This window comes from Cygnus atratus, chromosome 1, assembly GCF_013377495.2.
Source record: "Cygnus atratus isolate AKBS03 ecotype Queensland, Australia chromosome 1, CAtr_DNAZoo_HiC_assembly, whole genome shotgun sequence".
In the NCBI taxonomy this organism is placed as follows: Eukaryota; Metazoa; Chordata; class Aves; order Anseriformes; family Anatidae; genus Cygnus; species Cygnus atratus.
In genome coordinates, this window is record NC_066362.1 from 154,299,511 (window position 1) to 154,317,865 (window position 18,355).

General features: G+C 37.4%; 1 protein-coding gene across 5 annotated transcripts in view; it reads left to right on the plus strand.

The window, feature by feature from the left end:
* ABCC4 (ATP binding cassette subfamily C member 4) overlaps positions 1-18,355 on the plus strand; it is a 153,014-nt gene that overhangs the window by 70,717 nt on the left and 63,942 nt on the right. For all 5 annotated transcript variants that reach the window (XM_035564875.1, XM_050716991.1, XM_050716996.1 and 2 more), the window contains one exon: positions 14,198-14,277. In XM_035564875.1, the coding sequence (XP_035420768.1) occupies positions 14,198-14,277 (80 nt within the window). The remainder of the gene's footprint in view (positions 1-14,197; positions 14,278-18,355) is intronic.

The window sequence follows — 18,355 nt, forward strand, 5'->3', positions numbered from 1 at the left end:
AGTGCAATTGTCCAGAAGGTCCTAAAAGATTTTAGAATGATCCAAACACTTAAACTTGATTGTTACCTCTTCCTTGAAAGCATGACCACTGTAGAGTTTACCACTAAAAACTTTAGAAATTAACCTTTCATATTTTGCTGTTTAAGGACTTCCTCTGCCAAAGACAAAATACACATTCAGAAAGTTAAGAGGCATTGGATTATTGGCGTATGATTATCCAACTTCAGAATGCATATGAAAAGCACCTAATAAAGTTGAGCTATGTTTTGAAAACTATTAGAGCCAACATTTGTGCTCTAGCTATTCTAATTAAATATATACAATGCTAACTTTTAATAATTAATAGTCTGTAATATTAGCAGTGGTTGGGCTGTTGACATGTTTTGCCTTCCATAGAGTTTTTGTTGTTGTTAAAGTTACACTTCTGTTTCATATTTTTAACAGTATTCACAAATTGATCCAGGAGCAAGTTCTCCGATCATGCTGTTACGTGAAGAGGGAAGGAAAAACATAGATATTTTTCTATCATTTAATTTTATTATTGGATGTGTGTTTTTCCATTGTAGTCCTGCTTTGTCAGGGATTTGGTTAATGCCTTTTTAAAATGCAGAATAACAGTACTGTAGCTGTTTTATAACAACCTTTCCCCAAAAGTCTAGGATCAGTTTATGATCAGTGATTATCTGCAAAGTCTGTAGTATTTATTCCAAAATATAACTTGTACTTCAGGTCCATGAAAAGATTTTAAATTAAAATCCATTAGATAATAATACCTGAAAGTATTTTTGTTACAGTCTTCGCGTTGCTCCTGTAGTTGTCCAGTTCCTTGCAGTCCTGGAACCTCCTTTCATAATAATGTGTCTGATACCGTTTCTGCAGATAAGCAGCTGATTTTAAAAAATTAATTAATGTTAAATTTTCATTAATAAAAATTAATGTTAGAGATACAAAGCGAATGCGTAAAATAATTGGAAAAGTGAAGTGTTAAGACCCAAAGACAGACGTGTTTGTTTTGAAGGAAGAAAGAAAGCTTTTACTGGGAATTTCTCTGCCTGAAATCTTAATCAGCCTTGTGAAAGCTTAAGACCGCGTGTGAATGAAATTAAAGGAACTAATTGGACTATACTCTGAAGACTAACTGTAGACAGAAGAGGCTATTTCCCCTACAGTTTTGTAGTTGTGGAATGAAATATGCTCCTGTAAGAGCAGTTTAACGCAAGAAGAAACTAAAATCATCTGAACTGTTCTTCAAAGGCGTTGCTCTCAACAGATTGTGAGTCTTGCCTCATCTGTCGAAGTATAACCTTGTGAATAGTCAGCATATATCAAATGACTTATGGCTGTGTGGTGTATTCTGAATGCATTTTGCAGTCCTTCTTTAAGTGACAATGGCGTTGTGGTTTCCGCAGTTTTAATTTGGGAACTATTTCACAACCTGATATCTCATTTGCTGTAAGGATTTCCCATGTTTTTCAGTGTAAAGCATCCCTTTGTTGCTTGTATGACTCATGTAGCTATTGCCATTTCCCCATCTGGCTGTTTTTGTTACACTGCATTTCCAAAACATTAATTCAGGCACTCTTCTACTTGCAGCCACCTTCTGTTTGCCTTCTCTTCTCATTGGCTTTGTCCCAGTTGAGTCAATGTCATAAGTTGCAGCTTGGGTTATTTTTCTGAAGGAAAGTCTGCCCTCCCTACTACCTTAATATACTCTGTACCTCTCCTTGTCTGGCTTCATGCCTTGGTTGTGCTTGGGTGGTATTCTGTTCTTAAGTATGCTTGTTTGTGTCCAAGAACTTGTGCTGTGCCACGGTGAAGGGGAATAGAAGAAGAAATGTTGAAGGGAGGTGAAGGAGAGGAAACAAGGAAGACAGCGAATGGATATAGAGTGAACGAAGCAGAGAGTGAAGGAGAGGGAATGTGCAAGCAGCCAATCTGCATGGGGCTAAAATTCAAATCAATAAGTGCAAAGCTCTTGTAATATCCAAACATCCCAGGTTTGGCAACTTCTGTGACTGTTACTACCAGCTAGTCTTTTGTCAGTGCTGTCTTGCAGCTCCTCCCCAGGGCCAGATGGAGAGAAGGCTCTTGATCTCACAGTCCCAGTGTATTTTGAGAGAAGACTCCAGGAGGTGCGGAAATGAGTGTGGCTTCATTTGAGCATTAGCCCTCTTTCCCTGCAAAGCTTTTACTATTTCTGCACCTGGTAACTGGAGCTGTTGGCACATTCCCGTGTTTCTTCCACCCTCCATCATCATTTTGCCTGCTTATCTTTCTTGCTTACATCTTTGTAACTTCCTGCTCCCTGTGCAGCAAAGTTCATCCACAAGCTGGCTTTCCTTCATCTTAAAATCATCTCTCAAGATATACCAGTATCATTGTAACCACATTATCTGCAAACTGACACTAGTTAAACATATGGGTGGAGAAACTCATTAATTCCCTGACCCCTTTGTTTTCCCTTATTTAAAAAAAATGAAAAGGCACACATCTTGTCTTGCAACTTTATGTTCCAACTTACTGCTGCATCTTCCCTTTGCTCTTTGTTCCTTTTACAGCCAATTGTGTTGGTTTCCCTTCACTGACACAAGAAACCCTTGAGGGAAGGGCATGCCTCTGGCAATGTGATTGTCCAGCATGCATCCTAGTGGCTTTGCCTCCCACTTCAGATATATTAGCCCTTCTTTGGGAGTTTCTGTCATGCAAATAACAAATGATAGCATTCTCAGGAGTCCATTGTTACAGACTGCGCTCTCCTATTTTTGCCTGTTTATTTATTTAGGCGTTCAGACTGCTGGACAGCTGTAAATCAGAGCTTCACATTGAAGTCTATCTTTGAATTGAACAAAGACAAAATAGACTGTAAATTTTATTCACTTTTGCTTGAATGATTGTTCAGAGAAGCCATTTTTTTCTCCTTGATGTGTGTGAAATTCTTTTCTCTGTTTACAAAAAAGTGAAGAAATGTTGCTGTTAGCATATTTCAGTTTGCCATTCTAAGTTTTTCTTATTATTTAAAAGGCATAAAAAATAGAATTTTATAGGGTCATACTAGATTTTTCCTTAATTTTGAGCAATGTAAGCATCAGCATATGTTATTAAGTAATTTAACCTACGTCCTTAGGTAAAAAAACAGCATATGTTTTTCAAGTAATTTAATCTACTTCCTTAGGTAAAAATCTCCAGCATTCAGCTGTCAGGAATTCTAGGGGGATGAACTTTAGCTATACTTTTATATGAACATTAAAACTTCTTTGGTTTTGATTTATACACCAGTGGTGTTTTAGTGCAGTCATCACTTGCAGCTACTTGCTCCTCGTATGATTTTCTTTTTTGTTTTTCAGGTGAAGCTTTTTAATCCCCAGTAGAGGGGGTACAGTAAAGTCAGATACAGTGCAATGCAACTTTTCACAGCATTTAATTATTAAAATTTCTTTTTTTGAATGTAATGAGTCTAATATGCAGTGGAGAAGAGGTCATATTTTACTTTTTTCTTATTTGAATGTATATTATACCCCATATTTCCACTTCAGTGTTGTTAATTATAGTTTAGGCTGTAAAGAAGTTTACATTATAGTGATTTTTCTCCCCTGGAAGCTGATGGCCCAAAGAAATGCATTGTCAGACTATATCTAGATTCCTTTGGACAGCACTTCTTGCTCCAAGAAAACGCTTGGGAAATGGTTGTTGCCTTCAGCTCTTCTGAGACAAAAGATTTTTTGGTTGTTTCTCAGGCGAGATTTGCAAGGGGAATTTGATGCCAATCACAAAACTGAAGAGGAGGTGAAGTCATCCCTCCTTATACCCTACAGCCCAGTCCTCAGGAAAGGATCCATGCCCCAAATTAGGGGGAAAAAAAAAAAAGGATTTGAATCCAGCTGAAGTCCCTCCCATGCTGATTGCCGTAGCCTTCAGGCAAACACTCATTTGCCTTCTTCCGGTGCCATACTTGCTCGCTGATTCATCCAAACGGAGAACAGCTTCGACAGGCATGACCGAAGGAGGCCTGCTGCAGAACTGCCTGCAGAGTAGCAATTACGTGCTCACCAGAGAGGTGGGTGACCCACATTCTGTGGTTGGTGAGAATGATGCCCTCACTGCTCATGGAAGTGTCCTGACCCAGGGGTTTGGCTGCATGGTTTTAAATAGGATGACAAGTCTCCCAATATCTTTTTCCTTTGAGGTTTTGTCAATGATACCAAGTCTCATTGTTCCCAAATTTTCTGTGATTTTGCTCTGAGACGTGGCTTAAATTGTCCTAAATTGAAGCAAATTTTTTAACTTTGTGGGGGAGGCAGGTCCTTTTTTTTTTAATAACACAGAAAATTTTAAAAGCAAATGCTTTGATTATTTGCATAGCAAACTGAAATAAACACAGTTCTAATTCTCTGACAGTTATACCAGCATTTCTCTTGGGTTCAGTAGTAATGAGTTTCCATGTGAGATGGAAAAAAAGAAACATTACCTGGTTTCATCTGTTGTTATTTCTGGCTAGCCAAACCTGGGGGTTTGCAGTGGCTCTTTTATGATTTGAGTTGTTAAAAAAGCAAAAGGTATTTCTGGACTCATTAAATGTGTACATATGGAATGAACTTTAGAGAGAATCATTCCTTGCTAAACAATTCACATTTTCCAGAAGAAGAGAGAAAGAAAAAGAAACTGATGCTAAAGAAAAGAGAATGATCGAACCAAAGTAGCACGCCAAGCAGAAGATGAGCGTTTTCAAAGTCAGATGAGGACATAAAATGCCTCTGCTCTTTGAGCTGCCCAAAGACTTTATCCTCCAAAATGGATGGGCTAGATAGAGGCCAGAAGTCCTGTCTCAGTTTTCACAACAATAGTCTGTATGGAATTCCCTTCCGTGGCTTCAGAAAAGGGAGAAAACAGAGTACATGGGAGTTGTTTTCTTCAGTATGTGGGAGGGTATCTGATTGGTAAAATATAGGATAATACTTGTTTTCTTGACGATCACTCTATCAGCCACACAGTAATGTCTGCTGAAGATTTCAGGAGGGAAAAACTTTATCTTCACTGATGTCCTACTTGGTTATCGTCGTCTGAGACTGGAATGTTGATTTACCCATTCTAACTTCAATGCCTAAGAAAGAGGGGGAAAGATGGTAAGAAAATCAGCAAATATGGGCAGATTTGCAAGAGCTTTGTGATTTTTTTTTCCTGATACTTGTCTGAAATACAGTATTTAAAGCCTATTCTGAAACCGTCTTGGAACCAAGACATTCCCAACCGTGTTGGAAGACCTTATCAAAAGGTAGCTTGTTCTTCCTTTTTTTGTTTTAATTCTTGTAATGATGCATATTGATGTATAAACCCCCCAGATCTGAAAGTAGCTCTAAAGTACCTCTTCTCCTGTCATGTAAAAATTCAAGCAACAGCACTCTTCAGATATATCAGTCCATCCTGATTTCTGATGTGTTTAGTTCAACTCATTGGGCACCTTAAAACAAAAGCAGCAAAGCAACAACTGGGATGTATTCCAATCCCAGTTGGGTTTATAGCAGAAAGGAGAACTGGACAACACAAATGCTCTTTCACAGGTGGATGTGTTTGTGGTTTAATAGATTTGTAAAGAGTTTAATCATAACCAGGCCTGTAAAAAGTCCATATAGGCCTTTATTTCATATATACTCTTGCAGGTTTCTTTTATGTTATGCTTTGTAATGTGGTGATAACTTTACATCTGGAGTAGAAAAAGTTGGTGTAAATCAATAGGAGATTTAGTAGGTAGGTTGCAGCTTACCAACTGGTCTTGAAAAAGATGTTCAGCATTTGCAAGGAGTTAACTTTTTTTTTTTTTTCCTTCAGGAGGGGAGGGAAGAAAGTGTCAACTTCTGTATAAATATTTATTTTTTGATTCAGTTGGACTTGGGCCTTATCTTGTTAATTTCTGCTGTACAGTACAATATAAAGTTGTGTCTTTGTGTATTTTGACACGTTGGTGGCTTGTTTTTAGTTTTCTATTTAAGTATGCTCAAGCGTAAATTTTATTCATTAAACTCAGGAGAACTTGAAAAAGCTCCAGTGAATGTGTAAAAGAAAAAAAAAAAAAGGGGGGGCAGAAAATATCCAGAATTTAACTTGTGGAATTGTTAGAACTTTGTTCCAGCAATCTTCATTGCAGATCATGTATGCAAAAATTTAGAATTACTCGGGGGGGGGAAGGCAGGGAGGCAATGTGTGCCACATCAGATGTCTGCTTTCATTGCTTTCATTGTCATTCTAATTATGAAGTGGAGATGTGGCTTTGTACTTGGGTTATAGGATAAAACATTGTTATATAGCCAGAAGATTGTTACTTTAAATGATTCCAATACTTTATTTCACAGTAATGTAAAAAATAAAAAGCTGTGAATGCTACTTACTGTCATAGGAGCTGATATTACATTGATCAATAATTCTTAAATTGCTAATGGATATATTATCCAAAATCTATCTTGCTTTTATAAAATAGTTTTGTTACTGAATATGGTGTAGCACTTAAGCTAAAAACATACCGTGAATTCTGTTATGAATTCTGAAATGAGAGCTAACATGGGTAGTTGGTAATGACATATAATATGAAAGGCAAATGCAATGCAGAAAGTATTTTGAGACTTTGCATGAAATCAATTTAAGAAAGAAGGAAGGTTACAATTTTTTTCATAAAGATTTTTTTTCTTTGTATGCTTCTGTTTTTAATGAAGAATTTACATATGCTTTCTGCATTGTGTCTTAAATGGAGAGGGAGACTTTCGCTGGTGGTAACTGATGTTAAAACACATGCTTTTCTGACATCGAGAAAGACAAAACCAACAAATTAACTGTGTCACATAATTTAGAAAAGGGATAAGTGGGACTTGCGTGGAGCACTGACATTTTTTGATTTTCTACAAGCAGGGTAATTCTAATTGGTAGCTCATTAGAGAGAGTCCTGAGTGATTCTGGTGGACTGGAAAGCTCAAGAGACAACCGTATAGTTGGGATCAGTGTATGTTTGCTGGTAATGTAGACATCTCCATTATCAGTAAAAATAAAATTTGTTTGCAAAGAAGCCTGTTTTCCTTTCTTACCATCATCAATAGTTATCCTTTTTTATTTAAAACTTACACTTAAAAATAAGAACAAACACAGCATTCATATTTTCTTCTCATTTCTTATGCTGTTTTCATGTTTGACAGCATTTGTGTAAAAGTCCTTTTCAAGTAGTAAATTAATTTGGATAGAAAGCATCCCACCTGAATTTATTATGTGCTGGCAGTTTAGATAAATGGATATTATGATCTCAGCATATTTTGGCCCAGCACCACTGTGCCTATTTGCAAATGTCTAAGAAAGTGATAATATTCCTGTCAGATTCAGGCTGCTAAAGAAAAAAAAATGGGGTAGCATTTCTTATTTATATTTATAGGATGCCTGTGGGGAAGACAGTAATGCTGTATATGGCAGTTTATGTGGACATGTGGTGCTAAACATACATTAAAAAAAGATAACAGACCTATTGACGTTTCTTTGTAGAAATAAGGAAAAAAAAGCCGGAGTAGATCTGTAATTGACAGCTATGCAGGAGATGCATTTCCAGTTTTCTTTCTGAAGACATATTTCACAAACTTACAATTCCTTTCAAAGTCAGTAATCCATCTTTAATTACTTTGTTGATTTCATAGTTGTATTTTACAAGGTTGATGTAATGTCTGCATCCTGCCAACATTTGATATGGACAATCCACTTTTGTCACTGCTTTGATGGAATGGAAGGCTCCTTGTAGTTACAGTACTTTTTTTCCCCCCCATTTTTTCTTTTTCTCGTGTGTGTGTATGAATTGAGCATGGGTGAAGACTTATCAGTCACTGAATGCCATAGCTTAACAGCAAGATAGGCGGGGGGCTGTCGATTTATGCTCCTGACAGAATGGGAAACATTCAATGTAGCTAAACTGGTGCATGTTTAAACAGCCTGTGCAGTTATTTCTTTTATTCCCACCTTTGAGCGTTGCTTTATTACTATAGATGCATGTTTGAGAATTATTATACTGCCATATGTATGTTTTAAAATACTTTGGTTTTGTAGTCTGTAATTTGGACTGTTAAAGTAGATTATTTCTCTCTTTAGGGGAGGTTAACACCTTCACCTGTAGCTCATCTTGTCAAAAACATAGGTATGGTCTGTTGTAATGCACCTTCCCAGGATGGAGAATGATGACAGCGCAGTAACGTGGTCACCATGTGCCGCATCCCTGTTTCCAGCAGCACTCTGGAGCGTGCTGTCAGCAGAATACCGTACACGGGCTCTCTCCTCCTTGCTGGTTAAAGTAGGTAGCTGTGAAGTGCAATCCCTCCAAATTAAAGTTGTCTTAAACCAGGAGAGCGTTTCTGTGGCACGACTGACTTGGAGCAAGTGTGCAATCACAGAGTTGCTTACGTTATTTGTGCAGATATGACTAAGTACCTTATTGAATCCGTTCCTAGCGGTGCAAGTTGCTTTCAGACAGGTTTCTGCTCATTTGCAGTGGGGAGAAGATAATGTGGGTTAATTCGTCACTTTTTCTTCATGGGGACTGGGCAGTGGGGAAGCATCCCTGTCTTCACTGTTACACTAGATGAAGAGATTTTGAATACTTTTTTCCCCGGGAAATGCAGTGTACTTGTAACAAGAAAATTGGTATTTAGACCAGTTGCTATGGAGTTGTCTAGATTACTAAGCAAAGCAGGATTTATTAATAAAATGTGTAGCGAGCTAAAGTATGATACATTTAAAATTGCCTGGATTGGGGATTAGCCTGAGCTCTGATGGGGGAAAATGTTCGAAATGTGTGCACCCGTGCACGCACGCACACACACAAGTGGCAAAACCTTTCCATCCCTAGAAGGTCCTTCTCTTAAAACCTTTTTTCTTTTCCAAAGAGATGAATCAGTGGACTAGAGAGGTAACGAAGTATTTCTGCAATGTATGGTGAAGGAAGTGGGTAGAAAGGCTTTGCAAGGTATATAAAATCAATCTGTCTGCTTTATTCTGTTACATAGAAGTATTTCAGTGAATGCAGTGGCCAACAGAGAATACTAGAAATGCCAAATACATTTAGAAATAATGTACAGCAGCTCTTAGGGTCCTTGATGCTTGGAATTTAGGTTGCACAATAGCAAATGCTATTGGTGGCATTTGGCTTTTCCTGTGGAGGATCCTAGCTTCTTGTTTAAAAAAAAAAAAAAATCCTCTTCTTTTCTGGTGTTTACATCACAAGTGTTGGTTCAGTTTGGATTATATTTCTTTCATTGTGAAGTATGTATAAACATTTTAAGTAGGTGTGGTACACTGTCAAGTGTTTTCATTGTTTGGATGATCGGTTTGAACATCGATTCCAAAGTATCAGTAGGCACCTGCAGCAGCAAAGTGGGTATATCGCACCTGAACACATTCTGATTCATGCAATTAAAGCAGTTTACAGAGTTAGTAAGAAAAGAGTGTCACTTACTGAGGTTAGACGTCTTTTTCATGGAGAACAAAAGAGTTTTGATTCTTTTACTTCAAGTTTAGCCTAACTATTGTGTAGTGGAGGAGGCTTAATGAATCATTGTTTAACTTTGATACTGCCAAGTATTTGACCATTAAATAGTCTCAAATGTGTACATAGCACTTTGGTGACAGACTCTTATTTAACTGTGATTAATTGGCATTGAATAGTTATTTAATTACTTCAGAAGAAATATAACAGCAGTGTGTGTTCTGATTAAGTTACTTGATGTAAAAACAAACAGGGAATTGTTGAATATAGCACGTTCCCTTCTGCAGCTCGCTACTGACACAGCACGCTAAGTGGAAGCTTGAGAATGGTTAAAGCAGCAGATCACATTTGCAAATCTGGATGCTGTTGTAACATCAGTATACTCAGCTCTTGATTTTTATTTTTATTTTTTTGTAGCTGTTTAATGAAATTTCAATTGGCTTACAAGTTTTAGGCTTAGTATTTCTTTTTTCCTTTTGAAGCTCAGACTGAAACTCACTGGGATAAGTAAAGGGGGCAAGTATTAAGATAGCTGGAAGATTTTTATGAATTGAAAGTACTGTGTTAAGTTTAAGAAATACCGTCTCTTGGCATGTGTCACTCACTTAAGGAATGCTCACGTAAGGATTTTATTTTATTTTTTTTTAAAGTATTAAGTATTATGTGAAGGTGATGTTGATAGTCTTTGAGTTTGGGAGAACAGGATATTAGAATCTTTGGAGAGTTGTTTTGTTTTTCTTTTTTAACATGAGTTGTGCAGATTCTGTCCTTGAAGAGCAGGTGCAACAGTTTCTTTGGTCTGAAGAACCATCTCCAGAAAGTTAGGTTTGCAAATACTGGTAGAAACTGTAGTCATAACCGCAAGCATTTTGAGTCCTGACTCAAAGTGACTACTGTAACTTTCCTATCTGGAAGATTTTCTCTTGCATGGTTAATAATGCATAAACATGCCACCGATGTGCCATGCTTCCAGTAAATGGAAACAGTTGTTTCTTCATACCTTGCAAAATAGACCTTATTTACTTGTAGCCATCCTTGTAAATTTAGCAATTGCTCTCAATGCAACACCGTGATGGCTGTGGGGTATTTTGTGGATGTTTCCAAAGTACAGCACTTCTTCTTGGAGCTGTATTGCTCTCTCTGCTCTCTTGTGTTGGAACTCACTTGCTTAAGTGGGTTACCATAGCTTTCTTCTGTGTAGAACGTGCTGAATAAAATGCCAGTTCAGTTATATCCTTATTAACAGGATCTGAAGTAAATCTCCAGTCCTGTGTCTTCTCTTACACTCTCAGTGGGGTAATATTATTGAAAACCAGCATCAACAAAAATAAAACTGCATGGCTTTCTTTTTATTGCAATTATCACTGGAATAACAGAGCAGCATCATGAGAGGGAGAGGCAGACCTCTTAGCAAGAAGCAAGGTATTTGCTTAGACGTAATGATTTCAAGGGCTGTTTTCTGGAAATGCTATATGCAAACACTAAATAGACTGTAGACAACTTTTTTTCCAATAACTTGAAAATTCTAAAGCAATAAAATTCAGCTGTCAGAGGTTCACCTTGGTATTTATTTGGGAACCGGCTGATTCATGTCCCCAGTGTTTAAACCATTTTAATTGTATGAGGTGGATTGTAAAAGGTTTCACTATTTTCAAGTTTTGTTGTCTATATACCATTTCTTCTGCTCACTCATATTTTAGTCCATGTCATTTTACAGAATTACTGTATTTACATTTTAAAGAGGATTAGCAGATTAAAAGATGTTTTCATGTTTTATTGATAATGTCAGAGTAATTTCCACTTTCCTAGTGGTAGCTTGTAGCTCTGTCAAAACAAAGTCTGTGGAGGCACTGAATGAAATTAAATGTAACCGTGCTTAAAGGCACTGGCCAAAAATACAGTTTTGGCAATTAATTAGGCACTTGATTACTCATGGGAACTTGAGTAATTGTTAGTGGAGACATGGAAAAAGGAGTAAGACCAGAGGAGTACTGAGACTGAGCTCACCGAAAGGTGAGCTTTTGTCACTGTATTCCTCAAACAGCTTCACCAGAAGAGGTATTGCTGTAGAAGAGAATATTATTACAACCACCTCTAGTGTGCAGAATGAATGCAAACATTAGGCACTTCTCATCTATATCTGTGTTGGCACTGATCAACCGAAAGTTGACAGATCATGCTTGCAGCCTAAAAATCATTGTTGCAAAAATGAATTTTTTTTCAGGAAATGGTTGAGGATGGTCACAGCTTCCAAACAACTACCAAAAACTGAACCCAAACTCAACACCTGCAAAATTCCTCCTTCAGCAAATTTAACTGGTGATTCATCAATAGAGATCTCAGGTGGGGGAAAAATGGGAACTGAACTCCAGGATGCTGTTGGAAGTGAAAGTACAAAAGAGTTAAATCGCTTCCGACAGTTAGTGAGCATTTTGTAATGGTTTCTCTCCTCTAGCCCCTAAGGCCTTGTCCTTGCTGTCCAAAGTGAGTACAAGCACTTTTCTAGGAACAAGTTAGGATGTGCCGTTCCTCAGGAGGGCGAGGAAGGCGGTGCTCGCTTCCCGAGGGCACTGGTAGTGACCCAAGCCGTGCCCTGGCTGCAGGGCGGCCCCAGCATCATGGCGGCCCTGGCCTAAACGACATGGCGGCCATGACCCACTGCCATGTCAGACAACCTTCGCAGGCCAGCTTCTTATATTGGGCTGCCACTGCTCTGCAGCCATGGCAAATAAAACTTTATTTGGGGTTAAAAGGTGAAGGAAGATTTTAAGACTAAATTCAAGTGAGGATTCCAGGCTGCAGGACAGAGCCTTTCCTCCTGTGTGCAGTTTGTCCTCGGTGCCTCTCATGGCATTTCACCAAGGGACTGAGCACTGCTAACCTCCCCTTTCTCTGCCCTTTGCTTTGTAATGTAGAATGAGGTTGTTCAGGAGACAGGAGGCTAAGATGGGGATAGAAAGCCAATATCCTGAGCCCAGCTGCGCTGCCTTGTTGTTTCCCTCATCTGCCCTCCAAGACAGGCTGCTAAGGAAAACCCTTCCTGAAGGAAGCATTTCACCTCTTTGGATGATATATCTTTTTGCCAATGAAGTCTTGTTTCTTTGGAAAATAGCCTGGAATGTGATATTTAGAGATGTTAAGAATTCTTAGCTCAAGCATGCGTGCAGGGTGTGCATACTCTTCCATGGGCAATCTCCAAGTAAGGAAGTCACAGGAAAAGGAAACTTGGAAGAAATTTCCTTAGTGTTCCTTCTAATATATCTATCCCTTCGTAACATAAATGAAATCCCCAGATGATATTTCCAGTAGAAACTGATTAAAGTTCTTGCTGAATCTTGAGCTGCTGTATACCCTTCCTGTCTGTGTGCAATGGCTATAAATGGGATGAATCCTAACTGTTGTCTGCTGAAGGAACTGCCTTGGGTACGGGAGTACTGCAGAACAAGCTGTTCGCCACCAGAATCTTTCTTTGGAGTCATGTCCCAGGCCTGGGGAGAGGATTGTGTTGCATATTGGTTGGTGTAGAACAAAAACTCCTTTTAAAAAAAGAAATCAGTGTTATGCAACAAAATCTGTAATTCCAAGACATCTATGAACAGAAAAATAGAGCGATGGTTGCTACAGAAGTTACTTCAGTGTAGGCTCTTATCTCTGAATTACGTCTCCAACGTACTGCATAGAAACTTAAAAAAAAAAAACTACTTTCAGTTTAATGAGCTCCTTTGAAAAAAAGAAAAAAAAAGTCTTTTGTTGCCAATGAAGTGAATGTGTTTGTACCAGTTAGAAGTAATAATTGAATCAAGATATATGCAGATAAAAAAGCAATGCGAATGCATGTACGGGCATTGCACACCTTATAAAAGGACAGATTCCCATCCTTAGCTTAGTTTCTTTCCTGGTGAGTTGAGGCATCAATAGAGAAAGATACTAATCCACTTACGGGTGGCAGTGTTGTGACTTTAATTATTAAAGAATTATTGCTCTGATTTTTTTCACTCAAGTAGAACTTGGGAAAATAGAGGAGTGTAAATGCTTCAGTGATGGCAGATTAAAAATTGTTTTGTTAGTTTTAACGAAGATCAGTATTGTCAAGGTTTTGAATAAGTATAAATATAAGGCTGCATGGAAACAAATCTATCTGAAATTTTATTTCAGAAATGCCTGCGATTTGAATTCACATAGTGGTGAAGGGATGGGAACAGAAATACTAAAAAGGATCATTTAGATCAACTATGATCTATCTAAGACATACATGCATGAGTGAGTTTCAGTCAAGGGCAGGAACAGATTGTGACTGATGTTACTTGATGAAACATGTATTACAGTGCCTGTACTGCAAAACTCTTTACCTGCACACATTGAACACAGAAAGCTTTTGTGTTTTGCCTGTTAAATTATATTGAACTATTAGCTTAAACTGCTAGGAAAAAAATAAAATCAACTTTCAAGTAATATTTTGTATTTGGGTGAAAGGCATTTGTTAAAAAGTATTCTTCTTCAAATACATTGCTCTGATTGTAAAAGATCTCCTTCCATAATGTTTTCAAAAGGTGTCTTTTTATCTTTAGATTCCAGCTGTTACCTTTTAGCTGTTACTAAACAGGTAAAACATGGTGTGTTTAAGGTATTTTGATCTTTCAAGGCATTGTATTTACCTTTTTTTTTTTTTTTCCTTTTTCTTCTCCAACTCTATTTCTGTAGGAAGAATCTTAAATCGTTTCTCAAAAGATATTGGCCATCTGGATGACTTGCTTCCATTGACGTTTTTGGACTTTGTGCAGGTAATTCAGTTGCTTCTGCACTGCATTCTGAATTTAGACTCCTGTAAGCTTTGCTGAAAATCAGCTATTTGTCACAGATGTAGTTTAGTTTAAGGAAAGTGCTTGTTTGTGAAAGAAAGGTGCGGTTGAAATTTAATGTGTCAGTAAAAAGCTAACATGAGTAATAACTGGCAGGTAGGAGTGGCTATACACAGCTTGCTATTATGTCAAGATTTCAGTTCATAGTAGCTACATGCTTGGTAAATTGCTCCTGATTTGCCTCCAAGCAATCTGGCAAGCTTCTTGCTGTTATAAGAAATATGTCCATAGTAAAGAAACAATCAACTCACATGAAAAGATAGCACAGATTAACCTAATTATGTGTCTACTTCCACAAAGAATCAAATGCTTACCACACCATTTTGGATTAAAATAGGTGTGGCTATTTACAAAGAAAAGATTAGTAGTAATAGTGTGAATATAATAGCCTTAATAGAAACAAGTGAAATAAGTTGCTGCAGACAAAAAAGATGGACAAAGCACTGAGATTTCAATGATGATGAAAGGATAAAGGATTATATATGACACCAAGGTAGTTTTACTGTTGCCGTAACTATTAATCCTCCTTATAAAATTCTGCAGAAAGCTGCAAGAAAAAAAGAAAAGATCATAATGTATCAAAGTAACATGAATCACAGAGTACACAGAATCGTAGAGGCTAGAGAAAGAAATGACTTAGAGGATCATCTGGATCCACATAGTCGATCAGACCTGTAATGCTCCAGTCAGAAATGTTTCTTAAGGCGCTATTGCTAACTTTGTTTCATCTATTAGAGATAACTTAATCAGGATTTCGACCTTGTTTTTGATGTTTTTAAACTGAAACCAAAGGCATTTTAGGTTTCTTAAAAGCACTTTAATGACATTGCTAATTCTGAACTCTAGACGGGGGGGAGGAGAAGAAGGTTCCAAAGAGTTAGTAAAAAGACACTTAAGATAAACTCTTTTTCCTAGTTTAGTAAAGCTCTTAAAATTGAAGTATGTGTTTTTCAAAGCTTTACAAGTGCCACATACCATTAGGGGGAAGAAAGGAAGGTGATGTATTTTACCTACCAATTGAGGCAAGTGCTGTTTTTTTGTTGGTTTTGTTGCTTTTTTTTTTTTTGCCTCCCCCCTCCCCCCCTTTTTTTTTTTGCGAGTTAGGGAGTTGCTTATAGCAAATATTAAGACCTTGAATTTCCATTTTTAAGGCCCTGATAAATTATTTCCTGAAAGTAAAATATAAACATCTTTTTATAATATACTACTCATTTTTTACTGTTTTCAGAGATTCCAAATTTTCTTCAGTCTTATTAACTATCCTGTATTAGACAGAATATTGTACTTTATTTCAGCTCTCTTTGGACAGTACGTGTATGTCTTTCATTTTGTCTGGAAGTTCAGGCTGTTATGCAATCCTTACCCTCTTCTCTTTACATAGGGGTTGTATCCACAAAGTCAAAACCATTTCTTCTGTGTAAAGGTCCTTTTCTATTAGACTAAGCAATGCAGAGGGGTTGGTGTTTGCACAGGTTTGTCGTCTTTATAGAAGACTGGATAATGTACGTTCTACATACCACTCTTGGCCAGAGCATCCTCTGGGTCCTGAAATCTTGAGATAAAATGATTAACCCTTTTTCCTTAGTTCTGTGCGTTTATAATAATGTAATAACGTGAGAGTTGTGTTGCAGCCCACTTGCATGGTGTTTTTATTGCAAGAAACTGAGTGGGTGTTTTGCATGCCCTGTCATGTGGTTTAAAGGCATGTGGGGTTGTCTGAGGATGCAAAATTTGCTGGGAAAATGTTAGAGAACTGTGTAAGCAGAGGGAGACAAAATTGGTGTGGTCTTGTCCATACTTCCTTTTGGGAGCAGACCCTGAAGCAAATTGTCTTGAGAACCACACACTGGTTTTTGTTTTCTGAGAGAACCAGCTGCTTTGTTCCAGGAGCAAGCTGGGGAAGGACGTAACCTGTGAGCGTGGTACACGAGCAGAGGACCAAATCGTCTACAACTGAATTGGAAAGCCTAGCAATTTGACCAGTGTACACATACTCTAGGCAGTATATGATTACCAAAACTTAACGGATCTGGGATAGAAGAGTGAAGGCTGTTACTGTGAATGTGATTGTTTTCTTCTTTCAAGCTCATACTGTAAACTGCATTTCCCCTCATGCTGTTTACTTCGTACATTTCTTTTAACTACGCTATTTAAAAAATTGTCAGGAACAAAAAAAAAGTCAAAATATTTTGTTAAAATACAAAAGCTTGTGTTTTAAGTGGTAAGTTTTCTTTTTTAAAAGAAGATGTTGTATGTCCAGTATGCTCCAATAGTGCTCTGTACTCAGAGTTGCGTGTACTCTTTGGCATCAGGGAGGAAAACTTAGGAACTTGCTGTTGTTTAGTAATAGGCTGCTATCCATAAGACAAAAGCACTTCCTTCTTGGCAGGTTTTTGAAAACTTATAATTCTTGATCAGTCAGCTTGTTGATTAGTTGATGCCTTTTGAAATTCGATAGCAAAGATATAACATTTATTTCTGAAGAAGCACAGATCTCTACAAAGGATAACTGTTATCAATTATGATAGAGATCTTTTGTCGGTTGTTTTGTTTGCAGGTGTCTTTTATAAGACCTCCTATAATCCCTTCAGGAAGAAATATTTTCTCCTTTCTAAAAACAGTATTAGCTAAATATAAAAGCTCTGATCCCAGCCATTGTTGTTGATTCTCTGAGAGACATTTCCCAACATTCATTGTTTAAATGGTTGTCAGGAGGAATCAAGTGAAACTTCATAAACAATGCAGTAACTGGTTCATCTTACTTTGTGTGTAGAAGCTTTTCTTGAGCGGATTTGCATCGAAGAAGTGGTCCTTTTTCTGAGTTATTGCTAAGACCATTGTGAAGCTTTCCAGCCTTTTACTATATTAGCAAGTGTGTGTATCATTTCTGCACAAATAAACACAATGTGATTGGGCACTCAAAAACTGCAATATGAGCCCCTTTAAATACCTATAAATTAATAATTAAAATCTATTAGTTTTGAGAATTTCATAATTACATTCAGTACAGATTTTAAGGCAATGCTAGAAATTGATAATGTTCTTTTTGAGTCCCTAATAAGATTTATACACTGCTCTACAGTCATAATGAGCATGATTAGTCTGGACAGCTATACTGGATGAAAATTAATTCCTTAAAGTAAAAGAATCAAGTTTTTACATTTTCCATTGGATGAAGAAGAAACAGTCAGTTATGTTCAAGACAGTGGATAGTTACTGTATGCCTAGTTGTTAAAGCAAAACTAGAAGGTTGGTGGCAAGCTCAAAAATGCATCATAGATCTTGTGTATTTTTCTGAAAACCTGGTTAGATTTTGTGGAACTGCTGCTTTGCAATAGCTCCCAAACTAGCAACTCCCACTCTGTCTAGAGTTTCCTTCCGTCCTTTCTTCCTTAGGTTTTAGGTTCACTAAAATATAGCGTACCTGTTTTTGGAGACACTGAGGGAAGTAGATCCTTGCTAGGAGGAGGCAGTCACTCTTTCATCTTAGGAATTTAACAGCTTATGAGAAATGTCATGTTAGTGCAGTTGACTATCTATTTGTAGAAATTACTGCATCTGTAAGATTTATAAATCAAAAAGAAGTCTCTTTTATAAGAACATGTTTATGGATATATTTAACTATGTGGCTGTTGAACAGAGCTCAGTGGGTAGCAGCTAAAAAAGAAACTGAAAAGAAACCAAGTGTAAGTTATACACTTCAACTGAGATACCTTAAATTGTAAATTTACAGCCCAGTTTAGAGCTGATTAAATTAAAAAATAAACAGTCCTCAGTCCTGCAAATGGTCTAAATGAGCCTGTCTTACCTTCTAGAAGCTCTTCTGTGTGAAAAATGAAAAGCAATGTTGTGTTCTCTACAATGCTTACTGTTTTACTAAATACAGCACTAAATATGTTTGTAAAATCAGATTTTAATTAAGGTTTTGTAGGTTGTTTCTCAGATAATCAAAGAGGTGAATGAACTTGTTTGGCAGTGGTGGTGTATTTTTGCTGGTGAG